The 24,618-nt window shown below is 43.7% G+C and overlaps 1 protein-coding gene across 5 annotated transcripts in view; it reads right to left on the bottom strand.

The window, feature by feature from the left end:
- Positions 1–24,618, bottom strand: part of DHX38 (DEAH-box helicase 38) — a 45,257-nt gene that overhangs the window by 19,708 nt on the left and 931 nt on the right. Inside the window, exons 1-5 of one of the 5 annotated variants that reach the window (XM_075838507.1) lie at positions 21,383–21,471; positions 11,955–12,327; positions 6,155–6,318; positions 5,445–5,558; positions 4,872–5,025 (exon numbers count right to left, since the gene is read on the bottom strand). In XM_075838507.1, coding sequence (XP_075694622.1) covers positions 4,872–5,025; positions 5,445–5,558; positions 6,155–6,318; positions 11,955–12,253 — 731 coding nt within the window. In that variant the 5' untranslated portion in view covers positions 12,254–12,327; positions 21,383–21,471. Of the gene's footprint in view, positions 1–4,871; positions 5,026–5,444; positions 5,559–6,154; positions 6,319–11,954; positions 12,328–21,093; positions 21,155–21,300; positions 21,322–21,377; positions 21,472–24,618 lie in introns of those variants that run through there. The other 4 variants (XM_075838508.1, XM_075838509.1, XM_075838506.1 and 1 more) reach the window with 4 other exon arrangements.

Genomic DNA, 24,618 nt, shown 5'->3' with positions numbered 1-24,618 from the left:
ATATCAGACATTACATAGTGACAAAGTTCATTTACAATTCAAACCTAAGGAGTGAGGACACTGCTCGCAAGAGCTTACAATCTATGGGGACATAAGGGAGACACAAGGTGTAATAGTGTTTGTTCTGTACAATGGTCCGGCCATTTTTATACACATGGGGTGATACACATAAAGCTGCATGAGCCGTCACCAGCCAGTATCCGTGTATGACGGACATGAAGAGAAGGAGTGTGAGGGAATCTTATTCTGATGACTAATCTAAAAGGAGGGCCATGGAAAGGAGTCAGATCAGGGGATGTTATAGGCCTGTCTAAATAGATGTGTTTTCAGGGCACGTTTAAAACTGTGGATATTGGGAATTAAATCGGATTGTCTGGGGTAGCGCATTCCAGAGGACGGGTGCAGCACGAGAGAAATCTTGGAGACGGGAGTGGGAGTTTCGGATTATGGAGGATTTTAATCTAAGGTCGTTGGCAGAACGTAGAGCCCGAGTAGGGTGGTAGACAGAGATGAGGGAGGAGATGTAAGGAGGTGCAGCACTGTGGAAAGCTTTGTGGGTGAGAGTAAGAAGTTTGAATTTTATTCTGAAGGGGATGGGCAACCAGTGCAGTGACTGGCACAGATTAGAGGCGTTGGTGTAGCGGTTGGTCATAAAGATGAGCCTGGCTGCTGCATTGAGGATAGATTGGAGAGGGGAGAGTTTAGTGAGGGGAAGACCGACTAGTAATGAGTTACAGTAGTCAAGACGAGAGTGAATCAGAGCAACAATGAGAGTTTTGGCGGTTTCCTCCGTAAGAAAAAAGCGGATTCTGGAGATGTTTTTGAGGTGAAAATGACAGGAGTGTGTAAGTGATTGTATGTGAGGAGTAAAGGAAAGATCTGAGTCAAAAATAACCCCGAGACAGCGGGCGTGCTGCTTAGGAGTGATGGTAGTGCCACACACCGAGATGGAGACATCAGGTTTAGGGAGGTTAGTAGATGGTGGGAACACAAGGAGCTCAGTTTTAGAAAGATTCAGTTTCAGATAGAGAGAGGACATGATGGTAGAGACAGCGAACAGACAATCACTGGTGTTCTGTATTAGAGCACTATTGAATCATAGGTACAACTCTGTTAGTCTCACACTTAAAATCGGTCAAGAGGAATATAAAATTCACACAGCGAACACAACTCTACCAAACAGGACACAGTAAGAGTAGATAATGTTACAGTCTGCAGCAGATCATCAATGTCTGCAACCATTATCATAACTAGACTAGAAATATAACAAATACAACTAAGTAAGCAAAATATTAACGTCGCATGTAAGTCACGGTAACGCTACCATTTTAGTGTGAATTGTGGACTGCTCTGTGACCCTCTGGAGTCCTAGCCTTAAAAGGGTAACTAAACTTTCCAAAAACTTCTGAGTTTTGATGGGTGGGGGTCTGAGCACGGAGACCCCCACCAATCGATTCAACGAAGCAGCAGAATCGCTCGGGTGACCGCTGAGCCACTTCATTTCTGATCGGTCTATAAGCCCGTACACCAACTGCTCAGCTTTCCGAGAAAAGCCGATCAGAAACGAAGCGGCTCAGAACTCACTCGAGTGCTTCTGCCGCATTGTTTTAGTTTCGTTTTTGCTTTCAGTGGGGGTTTCAGTGCGCAGACCCCCACCGATCAAAACTTCTGACATGTCACTGACATGTCAGAAGTTTTTGGAAAGTTTAGTTATCCCTTAAAGGGAAGGAGTCACTTTTTAAAAAAATAAATATTTCTGTCTTAGAGAGAAATGGTTGTCTGTATTTTTATTAAGATCTATTTGTTCTACAGATGGGGTGAACCATCTTTAATAGCCTCTGTGTAAGGTGTGTCTGCACGACATACCCAGGGCACAGGAGAGCAGGGATGGCAGCCGGCCCTATCTCCTATGCAGGAGCCGTATCAGCTGTGAACTTTGAATCCTCTATGGTACGTGCAGTTCACAGTGCAACTGGAGTGGGAGGGAGAGCCAAGCGACATGACCCGGCTGCTCTCCTTTCTACACCAGAAAACCAGGCCGCGTACTGCACAGTCTATGGGCAGGACACAAGTTCTCCAGCCAGTATCTAGTCATCGGCTTCTTCTCCGCTGTGGCTGCTGTATCCCAGCAGCTTCACAAAACGTCCAAGTAGCTTTTCCAGGAATAGTGCCAAAATGCTGTGGTTTGGCAACAACACTGCAATGTGCCCTGGTTTGGCAGTATGTGCAGCAATAAACAGCGACATGACCGCCAAGACTCAGCGCCCTTTATATGCGATGAATACAACAGGTTCATCGGGGCAAAAAGATGCGACATGACCGGGCACAACACTCAGCAGACTCCAGCAGCCTGCCCTAAACCTTATCATTTCTGCAGGGGAAAAAAGAGTGATCCCCCCCCCCCCAGTCACTTCAAATATTCTCTAGATACAACTAACCCCACTCTCACTAAGGCCTTATTCACACGGACGTGTTATACGTGATTTTCACGCGCGTCGCACGGACCTATGTTAGTGAATGGGGCCGTTCAGACTACCAGTGATTTTCACGCAGCGTACGTGCACTGCGTAAAACTCACGACATGTCCTATACTTGCCCGTGTTTCGTGCAGCACGCACCCATTGAAGTCAATGGCTGCGTGCAAATCGAGCCCGGAACATGGACGCAATTCCGAGTGACGCGCGTGATTCGCGCAACAGTAGTAAAAAGAATGAATGAAAACAGAAAAGCACCTCGTGCTTTTCTGTTTGTAAACATGAAAACAGAGCGTCATAATGATGGCGGCTGCGCGAAAATCACGCAGCCACGCATCATATGCTGATGACACACGGACCTTTTGCGCGCGCAAAACGGACACGTCTGTGTGAATAAGGCCTTAGGCTATGTTTTGCCCATTTCTGAACCCTTGAATTACTTCCGTGGCTTTGCAGTAAAAATTGCTGTAGATTGGCGCACCGATTAGACCCATTCGATGGTGCGAGTCTGCGTGTGGTTTCCAGACGCGGTTTTCTGGTGAAATGCACATCGAGAAGTGATGTCACTTTTTTTTTCTGTGAGGTGGTTTTCAATTCCACCCATTGAAGATTCTGCCCCGTAGCATTACTTGTAGGGGAGAAAATTAGGATACTTACTGTAAAATCTTTTTCTGGTTGAATTCATTGGTGGATACAGCAGCATGGGTATAGGCCCTTGAAATAGGTACGAAAAGTCTTGGCTTGGTCCAAGCAGGCCATACCCTTCCCACAGACACTGGCTAAATCAATTTGTACAGAAAGCAGAAGGAGAAGACAAAACAAAAACAACAACAACAACAACATGTCCACAGTTCTGGGAGAAAAAAGAAAACAAACAGCCAGAACAACAAGTCCCAGGCCTGGAACAAACCAAAAAAAAGGAGGCCACAATGAATATAACTAGAAAAAGATTTTACGATCATTGGGTTATACAGCACCCTGGGACATCCTAAAGCAGTCCTACAGCCATGCAACCCGCCTAATGCACAGCTACCTTCCCTTCAGCACCTTGCAACCCAGAGTTGATCAGGGAAGGCCCAAAAAAAAAATCTGGTAAAACTTGAAGAAGGTGTGCACAGAAGCCCTGGTAGCGGCCTTGCAGACTTGAGCTACTAAAACTTGATGCCCGAAGGCCCAGAGGGCACAAACAGCCCACATGAAACAGCAGTGCCCTGAAGGCTTCTGTGATCACAGACCGGATGCAACGCGCAATGGAGGAAGAACAAAAAGAGAATCTGAGCGCAAAGACGACTCTGTCGCAGACAGATAGAAGCGGACTTCTCGAACCGCATCAAGATAGTGTAAAGCCCACTCCCTCGGATGAGATGGGGAGGGGCAAAAGGATGGGAGGACAATCTCTTCATTGATATGGAAAGCAGAGGCCACCTTTGGGGAAAAAGAACTTGACAGGTCAGACCACCACTTTATCCCTATGGATGACCAAAAAATGGGGAAACCCATCTGATGAAGGCGACCGCAACCAGAAACGCAAATGTCCAGGAAAGGAGACTAATCAAAACGTTCCTCAAGGTTTCGAAAGGAACCACCTGAACCGCCCCAAGAAACAAAATGAAAATCTATTTTCTGAAGAGAGGATCCGAATGAGCCACACCGTGCAAAAAAAGTCTTCATCCGAGAACGAAAGGTCAAAGTTTGGTTAAAAAAAAAAAAGGATGGACAGAACCAAGACCAGACCCTTAAAAGGATTGTCCGATTTCACCACCAACCTTACGGATGCCATGCAAATCCTCCAAATGTGAACAAAGCATTCAACTTCTTCAAATTCGGGACTGGTTGGGCTAATCCGTTCTTTTTGGGGACTGAAGATATTCAATTAGATTCCCTGAAAACGTTCTGATTGATGAACTGGAAAAATAACTTTCTGTAGAAAAAGGGATCGCACAGCTTTGGAAAAAGCAGGAGCACGACAAGGTGTGCGAAGCGACATAAAATAAACCTTGCTGGAGGAAGGGTTGACAACCCGATCTTGTAACCGGTCAACACCACCTCCAGAATAAGGCGTCGTTAACATGAGCGAGCCACGTTTCCTGAAAGGAAAGTAGTCATCCCCCCACTTGGACAGCCCACACGTTCGAGACACTTTTAGGCTGAAGAGGTCTTGGCAGTGAAGGACTTCTGGGCCGCCAGGAATATCTACATATGATGTTAGGTACTTTTGCTTTATCTTGTAATGAGACAGTGGTGCTTCAAACAACATAAGAAGCACAAGAGATGACGGAGAGATAGGTAAAGCAATGTGCTTGTAAAATTATTTAAAATTAGACCTAACCTGTAATATGAAAGAAAAAACAACAACATGGACTTAAATCAAATAAAAAAGGATGAAATTTCACTAACCTTTCCCTTCTGGAACTGTCTCTGTCGCTGCGACCGCCGCGGTCAGAATCTCTGCTGGAAGGAGATGGAGAAGGAGACTCCCACTGAGAGCGTTGGGAGCCTCCATACCCGCTGTCCTCTTCCTCCCACCCTGAGCGGGAAGGTGTAAAAGAATCTAGAAAACAATAAGGGTTCATACACATAACCGTACTAGGACTCTTTACAACTTTTGAGAGGTATAAATCTGTAATACAGCACACATATAGGTGTATGAGACTCCACTGTATTGATTTGATGTACTGATTATATATGAAGGCAAACACGTTTTTTTTTGTTGTCAGATTCTGAATGAAAAAAATTGTGCCATGCTCCATTGGACAGCGTACTATGGAGGTATAAACAGCGCTTCTAGGGAAGAATATCTCCATAATATGGTGTCGCACAAAGCCACACGGATTGCCTATGGCTCCATAGTATAAAGCCGTAAGAACTCTGTGCGCCTCCACAAGGGCTTTATGCACAATGCTCTGCCGTATGCATAAATGCTTGAACAACACAGAAATGAAGGAGACTGGTACATTCATCACAGTTTACCTCTGGGCTTGTGTCGCGGACTTTCAGGTTCACTGCGCCGTGAGCTCCGCTCTGATCCACCATCCCGTTCTGATCGATCTCGCTCAGACCTGCTGCTTCTGCGGCTACGATCATCTGATAAATGGTAAATACATCATACTTACAGGCTAGAAAACAGGAAATTCAGGCAGAACTTTCTCAATGTGTTGCTCGGCTCAATCAGTAATTATATTACAGCAGGGAAAAGAAAAAATTAACTGCTGAGGGTCCCGGAATAAAAGGTTAAATGGATCTGTTATCGTACAATACCGCCCTATGTAAGGACAGCATAGTAAGGAGACACGTCCGCACTATTAGCCAAAATGGCACACAAAAAGTAAATAAATATATGAATCCGCTGTATTTAGTAGGAAATCATCCCCCCGCCTCCCGTGTACCAGTGTACACATGGCAGCCCGTGAGCCATCGCCTAGAGGTGTGGGGGCAGGCAGGGAGGGCGCTTCCTCCTACAGCTAATGTAACGGAGTCTGTTGTATTCTTTATTATGCTTTATTAGCCAAACTGCACTTTTTTTGTTTTATTTGGGCTAATAGTGCAGACCTGTCCCCATACTACACTTCCCTTAACACAGGGCAGTATATTAGGAGGACAGGTGCGCTTTAAGTGTCTCAGAACAATATTTTTGGTAGTCACCAAGAAACGGACTTCATTGGATTGGTATTCCAGATTACCCCGGTCTCGGCTGCTGCGTTCCTTCCGTCGTCTGTCATCCTTGGATGATGCATAGACTCCATGTTCCCTCCTTTCCCGTTCCCTCTGGCGGTTTCGCGCCAAGAACTCCTCATTTACTCCACCAGTATATGAAGGCGTCTCCACTCGTGGTGCTCTGTAATGTCTGAAGACAATAAATTGTTACAAAGTATGAAGTTGTCCAATTAATAGTCCTGTATAACACAACACAGGCCCTCTTCACATCTCGTTTCTTTCCCTACATCCAACGTGTACGTCAGGAAAGCAGCAAAGGTACGCGCTAGACGTGCCCCTAAGTTTCCATTAGCCAATTAAGAAAAAAAAAAAAAAACACTTTCGGCATCAATCGGGATGGTATGCTTTCTCTATTTATTTTTTTATAAATTATGGAATAGCGTTGTAGGCTACACTATTCCATCCCGCAAAAATAAATAAAAAATGAAAATGAATTACTCTATTTTTCGGACTAGAAGACGCAGTTTATAGCAAGAATAAATCTTGCTAAAAAGTCCCTGGGTCTTATAGCCCGCAGTCAAGGGACCCGGCATCGCCGGACCCAATGACCGCTTCGTTACTTAACCCCTTCTCGACCCATGACGTGCCGGCACATCATGGAGCGGGGGGCGGGGGGATGATGTATGGAGCGAGCTCACGCGCTGAGCCCGCTCCATACACTGCAGGTGTCCGCTGTGTTTTACAGTGGACACGCTGCTCTAACGGCCAGGAACAGCAATTTTGCTGTTCCTGGCAGTTTAAAGGGGTTGTGCCACAAAACACACGTATCCCCTATCCACAGGACATACATGTGTGATCAATAAGGAGAACGGGGACCGAAAGTCACCAAGAGCGCTGCATGAGAAGCTTTGACTTCCTCGTTCTGTGTCCGGCACCTTCATAGAGATCAGTGGGATTCTTCTGGGCATGAACGAGCGGCTCTCCATTGATCTCTATGGAGCTGCGGAACAGATAACCCGGACACAGAACCCGGAAGCCCAGGTTTCTCATGTAGCGCTTTGGGTGACTTTCGGTCCCCTGTTCTCCTTATCGCTGGGTGTCCCAGCGGTCGGACCCCCAGCAAGCTCACATGTATCCCCTATCCTGTGGATAGGGGATACATGTTTTTTATGGTAAACCCCTTTAACTAGTTAAATTCCGGTCAATAGCAGCATTTATAGGGTTTTTCTATGAAGGACATTTATGACAGGATATCAAGAAAAGTAGTAGGACAACAGCACACGTCTCCAGATCTTCAAAACGGTTTTACTGTCAAAACATCTTACGGCAAGCAAGAAACGTTTCGACACATTGACGTTGCCGGTTTGCCGTAAGATGTTTGGAAAATAAAATAGTTTTGAAGATCTGGAGACGTGTGCTGTTGTCCTACTACTTTTCTTGGAATTCGCATTATGCCAGAGTGGGTTTGCCTGGCTTGACAGCGTGCACCGCACCAGACTCGGGACTTGAGCGGCTTCAAATTTTCTCTTAATATCCACAGGATATGTCATAAATGTCAGATAGATGCAGGTCGGGGGGAACCAGCGGCCGGCCACTTGGACCATCTTGAACCAGCGGCCACTTGGCTGCCTGTGGAGTTACAGAAACAGCGTAACTCGCTGAGCTACGCTGTTTCCCTAACTCCCATAGAACTGAACAGCAGTTATGGAAACAGCGTAGCTCGCATGCTACGCCGCTTCCGTAACGGTCATTCACTACTATGGGAGTTAGGGAGACAGCGTAGCTCAGCGAGTTACGCTGTTTCAGTAACTCCACATGCAGCCAAGTGGCCGCTGGTTCAAGTCCCCTAGTGGAACTAATAAAATGTGTAAAATATATATATATATATATATATATATATATATATATATATATATATATATATATATATATATATATATATATATATATATATATATGTATATGTATGTTAGATACATTTTCAGGAGTGTAAAAAAAAAAAAAAAACCTTTTCCCATTTTTTCCCAAGCACAATGTAAAACATAAAATAATTTGGCATCGCTGTGTCCGTAAAAGTCTGATCTATTACAATAAACCATTATTTAATTTGCACGGGGAGTTTAAAAATTGAAAACTTCAAAATAGGTTTTTGGTTACCTTAGCGCTTAAAAAAAAAACGGAAAAAAAAAAAAAGGTGATAAAAAAAAACAACTTATGTTTGTAATGCTGTGTATCCATGTATCTGGTTTATAATATTACCTTTTCTTCTGCTGGAACAGAAGACTGCGGTGCATTGTATTCGGAAGTGTTCTATGCATAATACTTTTATTTTCTCTCTATTTTGTTCTCTTTTTGTTTTCTATTGCTATATATGTAAGATGGTTGCGTATATTTTCTGTTGTGATGTGTAACGTTTTTGATAAAAATCTAAATAAAAGAATGTTTAAAAAAATAAATAAATCGTATGTACCGGAAAATGGTGCCAATAAAACTACAGCTCGTCCCGCAAAAAATAATCCCTCACGCCGCTCAATCGATGAAAAAATATATAAAAAAAAGTTTTGGCTCTCAGAATGTGGTGAAACAGAATAAATTATTTTTTAACAAATAATTTTTTTCCTTTTTTCTGTTATCTAAAACCTGGGTGCAACTTATGGTCAGGTGTGTCTTAGGGTATGTTCACACGCTAGACTAAAACATCTGAAAATACGGAGCTGTTTTCAAGGGAAAACAGCACCTGATTTTCAGACGTTTAAGCCACTCGCGATTTTTGCAGCTTTTTCACGGCCGTTTTTGAAGCGGTTTTCAATAGAGTCAATGAAAAACAGCTCCAAAAACGTCCCAAGAAGTGACCTGCATTTACTTTTCGTGGCCGTTTTTTTACGCGGCCGTTTTTCAAAACGGCCGCGTAAAAAAACCGGCTGTCGGTACAGAACGCTGTTTTTCCCATTGAAATCAATGGGTGGATGTTTGGAGGCGTTCTGCTTCCGATTTCTCGGTCGTTTTTCTGCGTTTACGACCCGAAAAACTGCCGTGTGAACATACCCTTATAATCCGAAAAATACGGTATACTTTTTTTTTTTCTTTTTTAAACATGGGAGCCTATGGGCAGCTTATGCCATACAAAACAGGTATCCGTTAAATAAATACATATGGGCTTTCCAATAGTCTGTAGGCAATGAATGCCTTGCAGTCACGTCCATCATCCGCAGGCTAGATCTGTATCCTTTTAATGGATAGATCCAGAAAGGGTCATGAAAGTTCATGAAATTGCCAATAAATCGATATAGATTTTTATTGGTCAGAATATGTCTGTTAGGGTATGTTCACACGGCCTATTTACGGACGTAATTCGGGCGTTTTTGCCCCGAATTACGTCTGAAAATAGCGCCTCAATAGCGTTGACAAACATCTGCCCATTGAAAGCAATGGGCAGACGTTTGTCTGTTCACACGAGGCGTAATTTACGCGCCGCTGTCAAAAGACGGCGCGTAAATAGACGCCCGCGTAGAAGAAGTGACCAGTCAATTCTTTGGCCGTATTTGGAGCCGTTATTCATTGACTCCAATGAATAGCAGCGCCAATTACGTCCGTAATTGACGCGGCGTTCAAGCGCCTGCACATGCCGGTACGGCTGAAATTACGGGGATGTTTTCAGGCTGAAACATCCCCGTAATTTCAGCCGTTACGGACGCCCTCGTGTGAACATACCCTTAGAACACACAGGAAGTAAATATTTAGTAAATTTTATAGTCAACAGGATTGTGTAGACCGACAAGCCAAAGAGTTTTCACTCCCACTAAGGCCTCATGCACACGACCGTATTTTTTCCCACCCGTAAATACTGGCGTAAATACGGGTCCGGTGTCACACGTATTCGACCCGTTTTGCACCAGTATTTACGAACCCGTGCCTGTAAATATGGGTCCGGTGTCACCCGTATTCCACCCGTATTTACGGGCACGTTTTTGGCGGCAAAATAGCACTGCACTAATCGGCAGCCCCTTCTCTCTATCAGTGCAGGATAGAGAGAAGGGACAGCCCTTTCTGTAATAAAAGTTAAAGAAATTCATACTTACCCGGCCGTTGTCTTGGTGACGCGTCCCTCTCTTCACATCCAGACCGACATCCCTGGATGACGCGGCAGTCCATGTGACCGCTGCAGCCTGTGATTGACCTGTGATTGGCTGCAGCGGTCACATGGCCTGAAACGTCATCCAGGACGTCGGGCCGGATGTCGAGAGGGACGCGTCACCAAGGCAACGGCCGGGAGACCGGACTGGAGGAAGCAGGAAGTTCTCGGTAAGTATGAACGTCTTCTATTTTTATTTTTTACAGGTTTATACTGATCGGTAGTCACTGTCCAGGGTGCTGAAAGAGTTACTGCCGATCAGTTAACTCTTTCAGCTCCCTGGACAGTGACTATTTACTGACGTCGCTTAGCAACGCTGCCGTAATGACGGGTGCACACATGTAGCCACCCGTCATTACGAGAGCTCCATAGACTTCTATGGACTGTCCGTGCCGTTATTACGGCCTGAAATAGGACATGTTCTATCTTTTTCAACGGCACGGGCACCTTCCCGTGAGAAAACAGGAAGGCACCCGTCGCCAATAGAAGTCTATGAGCCCGTTATTACGGGTCGTAATTACGACCCGTAATAACGGGAGTTTTTACGGTCGTGTGCATGAGGCCTAACTGTGTGGTAACAATTTTATAAAACAAAAAAAAACAACTTTATTAATATCACGAATATGAAGAAATATTTGTTTAATGTATCTACCACGTACAAAACAGACAAATTGTAAGTTAAAAAAAAAAGTGGCCATGGACTGACAGTAATTGACAATATTTATATGGGTAATTAAAGAGAACCTTTCACCTGCCAATAAATGTGCATCAATCTCGTCGTTCTGCAGAGCGCGTGCGCGCGCCATCAAGCACGCGCGCACGCCCTCACATCTCAGACGTCGCCGCTCCCGACGATACTCCCACCGCCACGGAACAGAAGACAAGGGGAATAAGATCTAGGCTTGTATAGATCTTCTCCTCTTCTGTTCCGTGTGGGCGGGAGTTTCGTCGGGAGTGGCGACGTCAGAGATGGGCGTGCGCGCGTGCGTGAGCTCTCTGCAGAATGACAAGACTGATCTCGCGAGAGAGATCACACAGCACAAGCCACCCTGACTCTGTCCGTAGATGATCAGACAGAGTCAGAGCGATAAGTTACACGCCCCCATGCCATTTAGAAATAAAGAAACACCCCATTGATAGTTCAGGGGTTTATTTACATATCGGGGGCTAAATATATGTGCACCGATATCTCAATAACGGAGGAGGATAGAAAAATGTTTTAAGGTGAGACAAGGTTTGTGCAGCAGTGCCTATTACATGGTGCACATGTATGGGCAAGTGAAAGGTTCTCTTTACAGATAGATATTTTGGGGAAATTCTCGATTGTACATAATCCCTTTTGAAGAATTGAAGGAATTTGAAGAATTTCATGAACGACTGAATAGAAAATGGAGGCATTCCTCTCAATAGTACCATAAACTACCATAAACTACCAGAACTATAATCAATGGATTACTAGTTATATGGTGGATGCGTTCCCCCCCTAGTGGTACCCTAGAGCTAGTGCCAAAGGACAAACATTTGGATATTGTCCTATAATTATGGACAATGAAATTCTGATAGGAATCAAGAGGTTTTCCACCTAAAAAAATGGAGGCATTCCTCCCACTGATTTTAATATCAGCTTATACGAGAAACTTCAAGCTAGAACAAATAAATGTTCATAGCACCAAAGCCAAATATGTGCCGCTTACCTGTCTCCATGACTCCCCCGACTAATCCTGTCCCCAGACCCCTCAGAGGGCTTGTCCCGATCTTCCCAGTCTCTAGAGCCGACTTTAGGCTTTTTGTCTCCTTCCTGACGCTCCTTTTCTTCTCTTTCTTTCCTTTTCTGTGCTGCCAACAGGTCCAAGCCCAACAACGAGGAGCGAGGAGCAGGTGCTTTAAAAACGTGCTGCTCAGCGCTTGAACTTTTATTCTTCATCACTAACCCTCCTTCTTGGTCAGAAGGGTCGCTGCCCTCCAGTCTGTGCAGAGACGCATCATCCTCCATGTTTCTTTTGGCACAGCGTCTCCTTCTAAATTTCGTAAAGTTACCAGCACACAGGAATCGATCTTCAGTGGTTTCTGGAAGGATAAAGTTATAATTGGTGCTAGTTCACTGACAAACAATATAATACAAGTCCTGACTCCGCTGTGATCAGTGCGACTTGTAACATGTAATCCTTCATATCTTCCATTCAGCACGAACAGCTTTTGTGGCAATTCACACAGAGGTTTGTTACACGTTTCAGAAACTTACTTATGTAAACAGATCTAAGCAGAGAAGAGTCATTTGAATAAAGCCTAAATTAAACCAGTTAAGGCCATTACTCATGCAGTGATGAAGCTAGATGCCCAATAAGTCAGATCAACCCAAAAAATTGATAAATAGCGTAAAGGTGGCCATATACCTTAGAAAGCGGTCGGTCGAATGACCGTTAAGCCAATAGCTATTCCTCCCGACACACGCGCACTCAGCTGAGAGTACATTTGTAGTCAATGGGTAGACGGAAATAAGTCACTGTCAGACACCTATGTTCAAATCCAACATGTCCGATACGCATCACATGGTCGGCAGGCTGGGCCGACGCTCATCTAATGTGTATAGGCAACTTACGACTGGAACAACAATGATTTAGCAAAATGTCTCGCTAAACTGTCCCTCGAAGTGCTGATCAGCAAGCAACATGCGCCTCACCCCTCTGTCAAGCTAGAGAGGTGGACTTATAGAAAAAGTACCTATTTCTAAGGCCTCATGTACATCCATGTACAGCTCTGCTTCGAATAGAGCAGTAATAGGGCTCCCATTGAGGTGAATGGTGACCAAAAAAATACATCAATTTGCGGTGCTTGATCACATGGCACTCTATCAAAACACGTGAATACACCCTTAAAGGGGTTGTCCGAGAGTTTCAAAAAATTAATCTAGCATCAGGAAATGTTATATAATAAAAAATAAAAAAAAACATGTAAAACCCCCGGGCAATCCAGCGCCGATGCTATGGTGGTTTTTTATTATTTTGCTGCAGCGATGGTGTGGTACAGCCACATGACCACTGCAGCCAATCACTGGCCTCAGTGTTGACAAGCCAAACATACTAGCATCAACGTGGAGGTCAGTGATTGGCTGTAGCGGTCACATGGATGTATGGAATGTCATTGCTGCAACAAAATAAACAAAAGACTGTCGGTGAGCACCGGTGCATCGGTCCCGGATTTATTTGATAGGCTACATTAGGTTTATATTGAGAGATAAGGACTTTATCTACCACAACAAAAGACCCATGTTAAAAAAAAAAACAGAAAAACAAAAACGTGTGAACAAGGCTTTAGGCTTTACCAACGCAAACTTATTTCTCGTCCGTGTGCCGTGAGAACAGCACACTAACCCATACAAGTCAATGGGGATATTCACATGTTTTTTTCCACAGAGCGTGTGCCCGTTATGAAAAACACACAGAATGCCCTATTCTGGTACGTTTTTGTGGACCAGATGTGCCCATCGAACTGTATGGACAGCATGTCCCGGGACAACATCCGTGTGCGTTCCGTTTTTCACTGATCGGTTGCTAAGGAAATGCAGAAGCAAAAAAAGAAATGTGAAACAAGGAAAGTTTGGCAATGGAGAAAAATAGACGACAAATATGGATGACGCACGGAAACCACAGACCTAACATGGACATAAGTATGCCTTAAAAACGGTCCAATTTCTGAAGACGCAAATCAGGCCCGCTCATGTGAATATGGCCTTAAAGTCTCAGACAATCCCATTAATGATAAAGTGCGGAGGATTCTTCACACAATCTTCAGGGTATGTGCACACGGTGAGAGGCTTTCACGTCTGAAAAGACAGACTGTTAGCAGGAGAAAACAGCTGCCTCGTTTCAGACGTAAATGCTCCTCCTCGCATTTTGCGAGGCTTCTCTGACAGCCGTAAATTTTGTGCTGCTCTTCATTGAGTTCAATGAAGAACGGCTCAAATTACGTCTGAAAGAAGTGCCCTGCATATAATGTATACAAGTGTCCCGCATATAATGTATACAAGTGTCCCGCATATAATGTATACAAGTGTCCCGCATATAATGTATACAAGTGTCCCGCATATAATGTATAGAAGTGTCCCGCATATAATGTATAGAAGTGTCCCGCATATAATGTATAGAAGTGTCCCGCATATAATGTATAGAAGTGTCCCGCATATAATGTATAGAAGTGTCCCGCATATAATGTATAGAAGTGTCCCGCATATAATGTATAGAAGTGTCCCGCATATAATGTATATAAGTGTCCCGCATATAATGTATACAAGTGCCCCGCATATAATGTATACAAGTGCCCCGCATATAATGTATACAAGTGCCCCGCATATAATGTATACAAGTGCCCCGCATATAATGTATAAAGTGCCCCGCATATAATGTATACAAGTGCCCCGCATATAATGTATACAAGTGCCCCGCATATAATGTATACAAGTGTCCCGCATATAATGTATACAAGTGTCCCGCATATAATGTATACAAGTGTCCCGCATATAATGTATACAAGTGTCCCGCATATAATGTATACAAGTGTCCCGCATATAATGTATACAAGTGTCCCGCATATAATGTATACAAGTGTCCCGCATATAATGTATACAAGTGTCCCGCATATAATGTATACAAGTGTCCCGCATATAATGTATACAAGTGTCCCGCATATAATGTATACAAGTGTCCCGCATATAATGTATACAAGTGTCCCGCATATAATGTATACAAGTGTCCCGCATATAATGTATACAAGTGTCCCGCATATAATGTATACAAGTGTCCCGCATATAATGTATACAAGTGTCCCGCATATAATGTATACAAGTGTCCCGCATATAATGTATACAAGTGTCCCGCATATAATGTATACAAGTGTCCCGCATATAATGTATACAAGTGTCCCGCATATAATGTATACAAGTGTCCCGCATATAATGTATACAAGTGTCCCGCATATAATGTATACAAGTGTCCCGCATATAATGTATACAAGTGTCCCGCATATAATGTATACAAGTGTCCCGCATATAATGTATACAAGTGTCCCGCATATAATGTATACAAGTGTCCCGCATATAATGTATACAAGTGTCCCGCATATAATGTATACAAGTGTCCCGCATACAATGTATAGAAGTGTCCCGCATACTATGTATATAAGTGTCCAGCATATTATGTATATAAGTGTCCCGCATATAATGTATATAAGTGTCCCGCATATAATGTATATAAGTGTCCCGCATATAATGTATATAAGTGTCCCGCATATAATGTATAGAAGTGTCCCGCATATAATGTATAGAAGTGTCCCGCATATAATGTATAGAAGTGTCCCGCATATAATGTATATAAGTGTCCCGCATATTATGTATATAAGTGTCCCGCATATAATGTATATAAGTGTCCCGCATATAATGTATATAAGTGTCCCGCATATTATGTATAGAAGTGTCCCGCATATTATGTATAGAAGTGTCCCGCATATTATGTATAGAAGTGTCCCGCATATTATGTATAGAAGTGTCCCGCATATAATGTATATAAGTGTCCCGCATATAATGTATAGAAGTGTCCCGCATATTATGTATAGAAGTGTCCCGCATATAATGTATATAAGTGTCCCGCATATTATGTATATAAGTGTCCCGCATATTATGTATATAAGTGTCCCGCATATAATGTATAGAAGTGTCCCGCATATAATGTATAGAAGTGTCCCGCATATTATGTATAGAAGTGTCCCGCATATTATGTATATAAGTGTCCCGCATATTATGTATATAAGTGTCCCGCATATAATGTATATAAGCGTCCCGCATATAATGTATATAAGCGTCCCGCATATAATGTATACAAGCGTCCCGCATATAATGTATACAAGCGTCCCGCATATAATGTATACAAGCGTCCCGCATATAATGTATACAAGCGTCCCGCATATAATGTATATAAGCGTCCCGCATATAATGTATATAAGTGTCCTGCATATAATGTATATAAGTGTCCCGCATATAATGTATATAAGTGTCCCGCATATAATGTATATAAGTGTCCCGCATATAATGTATATAAGTGTCCTGCATATAATGTATATAAGTGCCCTGCATATAATGTATATAAGTGTCCCGCATATAATGTATATAAGTGTCCTGCATATAATGTATATAAGTGTCCCGCATATAATGTATATAAGTGTCCTGCATATAATGTATATAAGTGCCCTGCACTTCTTTTGCCGAGGCTGTATTTTTACGCGTCGTCGTTTGACAGCTGTCAAACGACGACGCGTAAATGACATGCTGTCTGCACAGTACGTCGGTAAACCCATTCAAATGAATGGGCTGATGTTTGCCGACGTATTGTAGCCCTATTTTCAGACGTAAAACGAGGCATAAAACGCCTCGTTTACGTCTGAAAATAGGTCGTGTGAACCCAGCCTTAGATTTCTCATGACAACTTGTGTCAGGGATACCCGCTTTTGTAGTACGACTGCTGCATTTCATACGAATGCAATATATTCACATGTTGCGGTCAGGTCACATTTTTTGCCACGATTTTCACAATAGATCTAAAGTTTAAAAAAAAAAACTGCATAGAAGCCGTGTGACAAAAGTTTGTGTGTGACCTCTGGGTCTGGAAATTTCCACCTATCCACAAACTTTGCACAATATACTTCGCTCCAGTCACCCGCCGCCGCTGCTTCTATGTACTTGCCGAACGTGTCATCCACAGTGCCGTTACCTCTGCAGCCAGTGGTTGGCCGCCCTGGTCACCTGCCGTGTCCTCACGTTGGTCCAAGTGTCAGCTAGAGAGACAACAGCAGCGACACGGGACCAGTTTGGAAGAAGCAAATATTAAAATTTGGAGCACGCTTGAATAGATTTTCAAATAGTTGCCTCAGGATAAGCATTGGAGACAGTTGCTCAGATATGCCACCAGTGTACCTGGGCTTGACCTCCGTGCCCAGCCAATCATTACAGTGGTGCTCGCAAAGCAGAAAACAAAGTGGCAGAGCATTCCTAGCGCCGCTACCACTTTGTGCTAGAAAAAGGCAGGGGTGATTCCGGCTGTAAATTGATGGCATATTCTAGCGATATTTCACCAATGTCTATCCTGAAGCAAGAGCCCTAAAAAATCCTTTTTATAATAATTAACCTAACATAATACTGATCTATAGGGTTCCATAAAATAGTCAAACAAATCTCATGAGCCGCAAGGGTGCAGTGAAAAACATGGACTATTCTGGAATAATAGAAACAGGTGGATCTAATTCCAAAGCAGACAAGTCGTCAAAGAAATGGCTTCACGGTGACAGTCGCTGTGACACGATGTGAATACAATCTACATGTTTATGTTGCAAGTGTTTTCCAATTAAATACGGTCTAAGTGACAGAACGCATTGCAGCAGCAGCAATCTTACTATTTCCTACAGGAGCTTTGTGGGGTCAAAACTTGCTGTAAACATCGGCAACCATGACGCTGTATTATGTTGCGAGTCACAACCCCCCAGCCTTGACCATATACTAGTGAAGAGCAAGATGGATCCTTGTGCCATACAATGAGCTGCACAATGTATAATATATAATACACGGGAAACGCAGCGTCTAGAAGGGTTGCATCATGGCGGAACACTTGTTGCGATTGGACAATGGCAGCCACACGATTTCATGACAGGTAATGGAAACTGTGCACAACTCAAGCGACCAAAATGACAGTACAAATTATATAAATTAAGGGGACGACGCAATTTAGCATTCGTAATAAGGCTGCAGACCTTGTGCAGTTCTAATGAACGGGGGGGGCGGGGGGATATGGTGCGCCTTTAGGCCACATGCACATGGTGCATATTACGTGTGGATTTGCCTGTGGCCAATCTGCAACGTGATACAGTACCAGCAAAGTAAATGGGACAAGTAATCTCATCCGCACTTGAAGAAATGTTTCCGTACATAATTTGACCTACAGTGTGGATTTTAAAATCCACAGAATGTTTATTTATCGTGCGTTTCCGCCTCAGAAATGTATCTGACAAGTTGATTTAAAAAATGCACCAAAATCTGCATTTAAAAAAAATATGCAGTATTAGGCCTCATACACACGACCGTGCCCGTAATTACGATGTGCTCCCATTATAAAGTATAGTAGCACGACCCGTAAAATAAAAAAATAGGACGTTCTATATTTCTCAACGGCACGGGCACCTTCCCGGAAGCAAACGGGAAGGTACCCGTGGCCAATAGAAGTCTATGGGCCTGTAATTACGGGCATTTTTAAGTTCGTGTGCATGGGGCCTTAGGCGGGACTCACACAACAGGGTCCCGCCCGAGCCCGAGTGTCGGCCGGTAAAATCGGCCATTTTGCCCGGCCAGTTTGCATAAAGTTTTGCATCCGTTCCGGGCCGGGCAGATCTGGACAGTGACATCAGCGGCAACTCCTGAAGGGGAATCCCCATGTGTTCAGGGATTCCGCTTCAGGAGTTTCCCCTGATGTCACTGCCCAGACATGGACAGAGACGTCAAGCGCTCTGTCCAGGAGCAGAATCCCCGAAAACACAGGGATTCCGCTCCTTCAAGGAGCTAAAGTGGGGCTAGCACATAGCAGAGCGGGGAGATACCTCCCTGCTCTGCTATAGTGGCGTCGCTACAGTAGTAGCAGCCGCAGCAGCAGCAGCTGCTAGCGGCGCCATGGAAGGTGTCGCCGGGCCAGGGCGCTTTTAAAACAAGCAGGGGAAGGGAGCCAGCGCAGCGCTCCCTCCACCTGCTGTACACCCCGGCCCTGCCACACAGTGTACAGCCATTAGTCCGAATGGCATCAACTCCTCCTCCTGACATGCACTCTGCGCTGTGAGGAGGAGATAGAGCGCAAGCGACGGAAAACCCGGCCATCACTCGGGACACATTCCGGTGATGGCCGTGTATTACCCGGCCCCATAGACTTTTATGGGAGCCGGGCGGCCGGGTACCCGGCCGAAAATAGAGCATGTCCTATTTTTTGACGGCCGGTTTTCCCGGGCGTCAAAAAAATCAGTCGTGTGAATAGCCCCATTAGGGGTCTATTATTCCTAATGCAGCCGGGTGCCAGCCGATTTATGAATGGCCGGCACCCGGCCGGGAAACCCTGTCGTGTGAATGAGGCCTTAAGTGTGGATTTTCTGCATCAAATTGGGCAACGTGTGCATGTATTTGTAAGTCTTATTTTCTGACATACTGTCATTATTCTGGTGTTGACATATTGATACATGAGCCTTGGTGGGTGACGCCATGTTAATCTATGGACCGCTGTGCTGTGCGCCAGGCATCATGGTCTAGCTTTAGTTCTATTTTTAAAGTAAAAAGCCTTAAAGAGGTGATTTCATCAAAACGATCTTCTCATATGTGGGATCTATATTAGCGAAGTCTTTTATCTCAAACCACCTCTGATTTCTAGGGCGCTCAAACCCCTTTGACACTTCTCAGGAACTTCCGTTAGGCCTTTATTCAGGTGAATGATGTTCACGGACACATTACAGTCAATGGGCCAATTCACATGTCCGATTTTCTGCACTGACAGAACATGCACCAGTTTGGTCCGATTAGACTCGCGCAATAAAGTCAACGGGAACAGTGGAAAAAATAAAAACTGACAGCGCACGAATCCCACCCGAGTGCAGTTCAGTGATGGGTTGCTGGCAGAAAGTTCTGCCATAGAAGAAGGAGTTGGACCCCATGCACACGACCGTAATTTTGGTCCGCAATTACGGACCAAAATACAGTTCCATTAATTTCTATGGCCCACGGAAACCTTCCTGTATATTTACGGGAAGGTGTCTGGGCCGTAGAAAACGTCCGTAAAAAAAAGGGCATGTCCTATTTTTTCATTTTACAGACCGTGCTCCCATACTTTATAAGGAGCACGTCCCACCAATGCAGTTTTGTTTTTTCCACTGACCCGTTGACTTTATTATGCGAGTCTAATCGGACCAAACTGGCGCATGTTCTGCCAGTCCACTGACCGGGATTACGGGCACAGCTGCGTTCAGGAGGCCTTGGGAATCCCAGCAATCAGGTATCCTGTGGATAGGTAATAAATATGCTTAGTGGGAAATCCTCTATAGGGTTCTTTTACATGGGCAGCGATTAGCCGAAGAACGTGCAAACGCTGGTTCCTTGGCCGATCGCGTATTTTATACCGCCATAAAAAATGGTCGTCTGTCGGCAGTAAACAGGGGGATTTGATACTGACTATATGCAAACTGTACAGTGGACGAACGATTGTATTGACCATCTTTCGCTCCCATACTCCCGATCACCAATGATCGCCGATTGACATGCTGTGATTGTTGATCCGCGCTTGACACGGGGCACAAGATCTTCCCAGGGAAATCCACCCTGATAACGTAACAGAGATCGCAAGGTAGTGTCAAAGGGGTTTAATCTCTGAATAGAGGCCGTTCATTCTGTCAATCAGCGGTGATCCGAGATGATCGATTTCACAGATCCGATCACTTCTCACGTGTACCGGTGACATAACAGAAGATCATTTTGACGACATTTTAGAAGGCGTCAGTCACGTCTCCGACATAAGAATCCATTAAAAGGCACAATTAATGCGACAAGTGGAAACCAACATCAATTTATAGTAACTTTACTGGCAAAACTGAAAAAAAAATAATATATATATGTAAATGTCATAGGACTAAAGTATTTGGACCCTCCAGCAGTGGTCACAACGTGACGCGAGTCACCTCATAGACGTCTAAGACAGCAACAGACATAAATCTAATCAACACAATGGACGACATTTGGATAGATTTGCCGACATTAACTTGAGGCGTTACCCATAGCAACCAAGGAGCCGCTTTCATTTGCACACCTGCTTCCCATGTACTAAGCGTCCCCTACATTGTACACAGCACACGTACCGAGACGGAGTACAAGGAAGCAACATATAGGACATATTCCCATATACATGACACTACTGTGCGCCCCAGGAGCCTCCTCTCCACACACAGCGCGACATTACACAATACAGACCTAACCCGTACCGTGTTCTCATATGTAACACACAACCAGCTTTGGCTTCATAAACGTAAACGAGAGCCAGTCAATCACTTCCACTTACATTACCTCAGTCCGTGGGCGCCGCCATTATCCCAGAATTCCTTTAGGTTCTTTCAACATACTTTATTAAATCGTATTGAAGCAGCGCTACTCACTTCCGGCTTGAGCGGAAGTGGTGTCCATCTTTGTACACCCTGATCGTGTGCTCCTCTAAAGTGGCCATGTATAGCCATATTGGCACACCCTCTATTGCTTATGTAGAGTTAGAAGTGGTAAAAAATAAAACAAAATAGTGTGTGTGTGTATATATATATATATATATATATATATATATATATATATATATATATCTCTATATATATATATATACATATGTATAATATCTATCTATCTATATATATATATATATATATATATATATATATATACATTGATTTATTTATAAGGTAGTAGGGGAACGGAATGAAGAAATTGTGGCTATTTGCAAGCTGTTGCATAGCAGTACATTGGGAGCCACTTTGTTTGCTAGTTACCTAGATTAACTGTACAATTTTCATACCCCTCCAACATTTGAAAAATGAGAAATATGTACACCCTCCTCTCCCTCAATGGGGGTCATGTGAAAAGTTTGCATCTTGCGCCACATCAGTTTCTTCATGACATTTCTGTTTGTTTTCAATCAATCCCCAGGAACCTATAGAAAATAATTGTATACAATTCCAGTCTGAATTATTTTTTTGCCCCGTTGCTGGTCTTCCAGTTGCAGTACGGTCTCGTCCATAGTGAAGGGCAGCCATTAGATAACAAGGATGAATTTAAAAAAACGTAAGCGTTATTAAAATGCATCATGCAATTTTTTAAGCCATTTTTAGCTGCGTTTTTAATTTGGGGTACATTTGTACATGCTTTTTATGGCGTTTTTTAAGTCCTGACCACAAAATTGGATCAAAACCGCCCAAACCAAAACACAGTTGTGTGTAGTTCATTTTATAATTTACTAAAGAATTTAATGTATCATCTGGCCCCACAAAAACAACAACGCGGCAAACACCACCACAAAGGACACAGTAAAACACAGGGTGTGAATCCAACCTTAGAAAAACGTATATTGTGCGGCATTTTTCCGAAAAAAGCATGTGTTTCAAAGAGGAATCTTTGCATCACATGGTTTGCAATGTGAAAAACTCCACCTGAAAAAAACGCAGACTGTGAAACCCACTATTAACAAAATAGCCACCAAAAACGCCATAAAAAACGCATGTACTATTTTACAAAAAAAAAAAACTGGCCAAAAAACCCCGCCAAAGTGTGTGTGTGAAGAAGGCCTAACAGGACCTACAATGCAGCATTAAGAAACCCGCGATATATGCCTCACACAGAGGTACAGTATGGGCTCATGTATTTCTATGGGTGCCATATTACGGATCTGTACCATCCGGCGGTGTGCATGGGCCCTTAGCCACAGGTGTCCCCTCCTCATAGCCCCAGCCGTGACAGTTGCATATGGATACCCCACTGTCCCCAAGCTGCCCATGAAAAACGTTCTGTTTTCCCGTTTTAGTTTGCGACTCCCTGTAGTAGCTTCCGTCTTTCAGCTATTTTTTTTTTTCCAGTTCAATCAATCTTTAGCGAAACTGAGAAAAATCGTATCCAGGCTTATAGACCAAAGTAATTGCGTAGTTTACAGCCAAAATCTGTACAGTTGGATTGATAGGACACTGAAGTGTTTCCCATAGTAACCAATCAGTTACCAGCTTATTGTTCTGAGGCAAATTAGAAAATGAAAGCTAATGTCTGATTGGTTGCTATGGGCAACACATGCACTTTTAGTTTTTATATAGTTTTTAGACCCAACGGACTATATGTTTAATAGCAAGCACAGACCAAATGGGGATGTGTTGCCTCTAGCAACGAATCAGATTACGCCTTTCATATTTTGATTGCCATAGAAAAATAAGAGCTGTAACCTGGATGCCATAGGCAACACCTCTAGTTTTGTTTGCACTAGGTCCTATACATAAATCCCAGTGAAAGAACAATAAGGCTGGGTTCACACAACCTATTTTCAGACGTAATGGAGGCGTTTTACGCCTCGAATTACGTCTGAAAAAACGGCTCCAATACGTCGGCAAATATCTGCCCATTACTTTCAATGGGCTTTACGATGTTCTGTGCAGACGAGCTGTCATTTTACGCGTCGCTGTCAAAAGACGGCGCGTAAAATGACAGCCTCGTCAAAAGAAGTGCAGGACACGTCTTGGGACGTAATTGGAGCCGTTTTTCATGGACTCCAATGAAGAACAGCTCCAAATTACATCCGTAAAAGACGCCCCACAAAACGCGAGTACATGCAATTACGTCTGAAAGTCAGGAGCAGTTTTCTCATGAAAATAGCTCCGTAATTTCAGACGTAATTGCAGTTATCGTGTGCACATACCCTAAATGTTTCATACATCTACATAAAACACAGCGTCCTTGCCACTCACATTATAACTGTAATAATGGGGCAGATTTACAAAGCAAAATGCACCGGAATCGCCTTAAACTGCGAAGAAAAACTGGTGTACACGCCGTCGCCAAATGTCTTGTTTTAGACACTGTTTGCATCTCACTTGACAGTTTTGAAAAGTGTCTAGTAAAGGGGCATGACTAAGAAGTCATATAATATGGCACTTGCTATTCATTTGGTGCAAAATATTGGTGTAAAGCACGCCAGTCCTGAGGTGGCATAAGGAAAAACGTTTAAAGCGTAACTAAAACGTTCACAAGTTTTGATTGGTGGGGGTCCGAGCACTAAGACGAAGCGCTCGGGTGAGTGCTGAGAAGCTTGGTTTTTTTTATAGTTTTTTTCCGGAAAGCCGATGTAGCGGTGTACGGGCTCATAGACTTTCTATTGAGTCCATACACCGCTACATCGACTTACGGAATAAGCCGAACAGACACGAAGCGGCTCAGCGTTCACACGAGCGCTTCCGACACTTCGTTTTTGCGATTGGTGGGGGTCTCAGTGCTCGCACGTCCACCAAGCAAAACTTCTGACTTGTCACTCGGACATGTCAGAAGTTTGTTGTAAGTTTAGTTACCCTTCAACATGTCTGGCATGAAGTGTCAAATGTATTATACAGCAGTCGTCACTTTGATAAACGCAGCAGTGTCTGCCTGTCTGGTCTTGTTTCATCCCGTCCAACTTTAAAACAATATTAATAAATCTGCCCCATTGTCCAACCGGAAATATATACTCCCCCTACTGTTGTTTTTTGATTTACCAATCACTGGAAGTTATATTGAAAAATTACAAATCA

Source organism: Rhinoderma darwinii, chromosome 9 (genome assembly GCF_050947455.1).
Source record: "Rhinoderma darwinii isolate aRhiDar2 chromosome 9, aRhiDar2.hap1, whole genome shotgun sequence".
In the NCBI taxonomy this organism is placed as follows: Eukaryota; Metazoa; Chordata; class Amphibia; order Anura; family Rhinodermatidae; genus Rhinoderma; species Rhinoderma darwinii.
The sequence above is the reverse complement of the archived record's forward strand: the minus strand, read 5'-3'. Positions and strand labels throughout refer to the sequence as shown.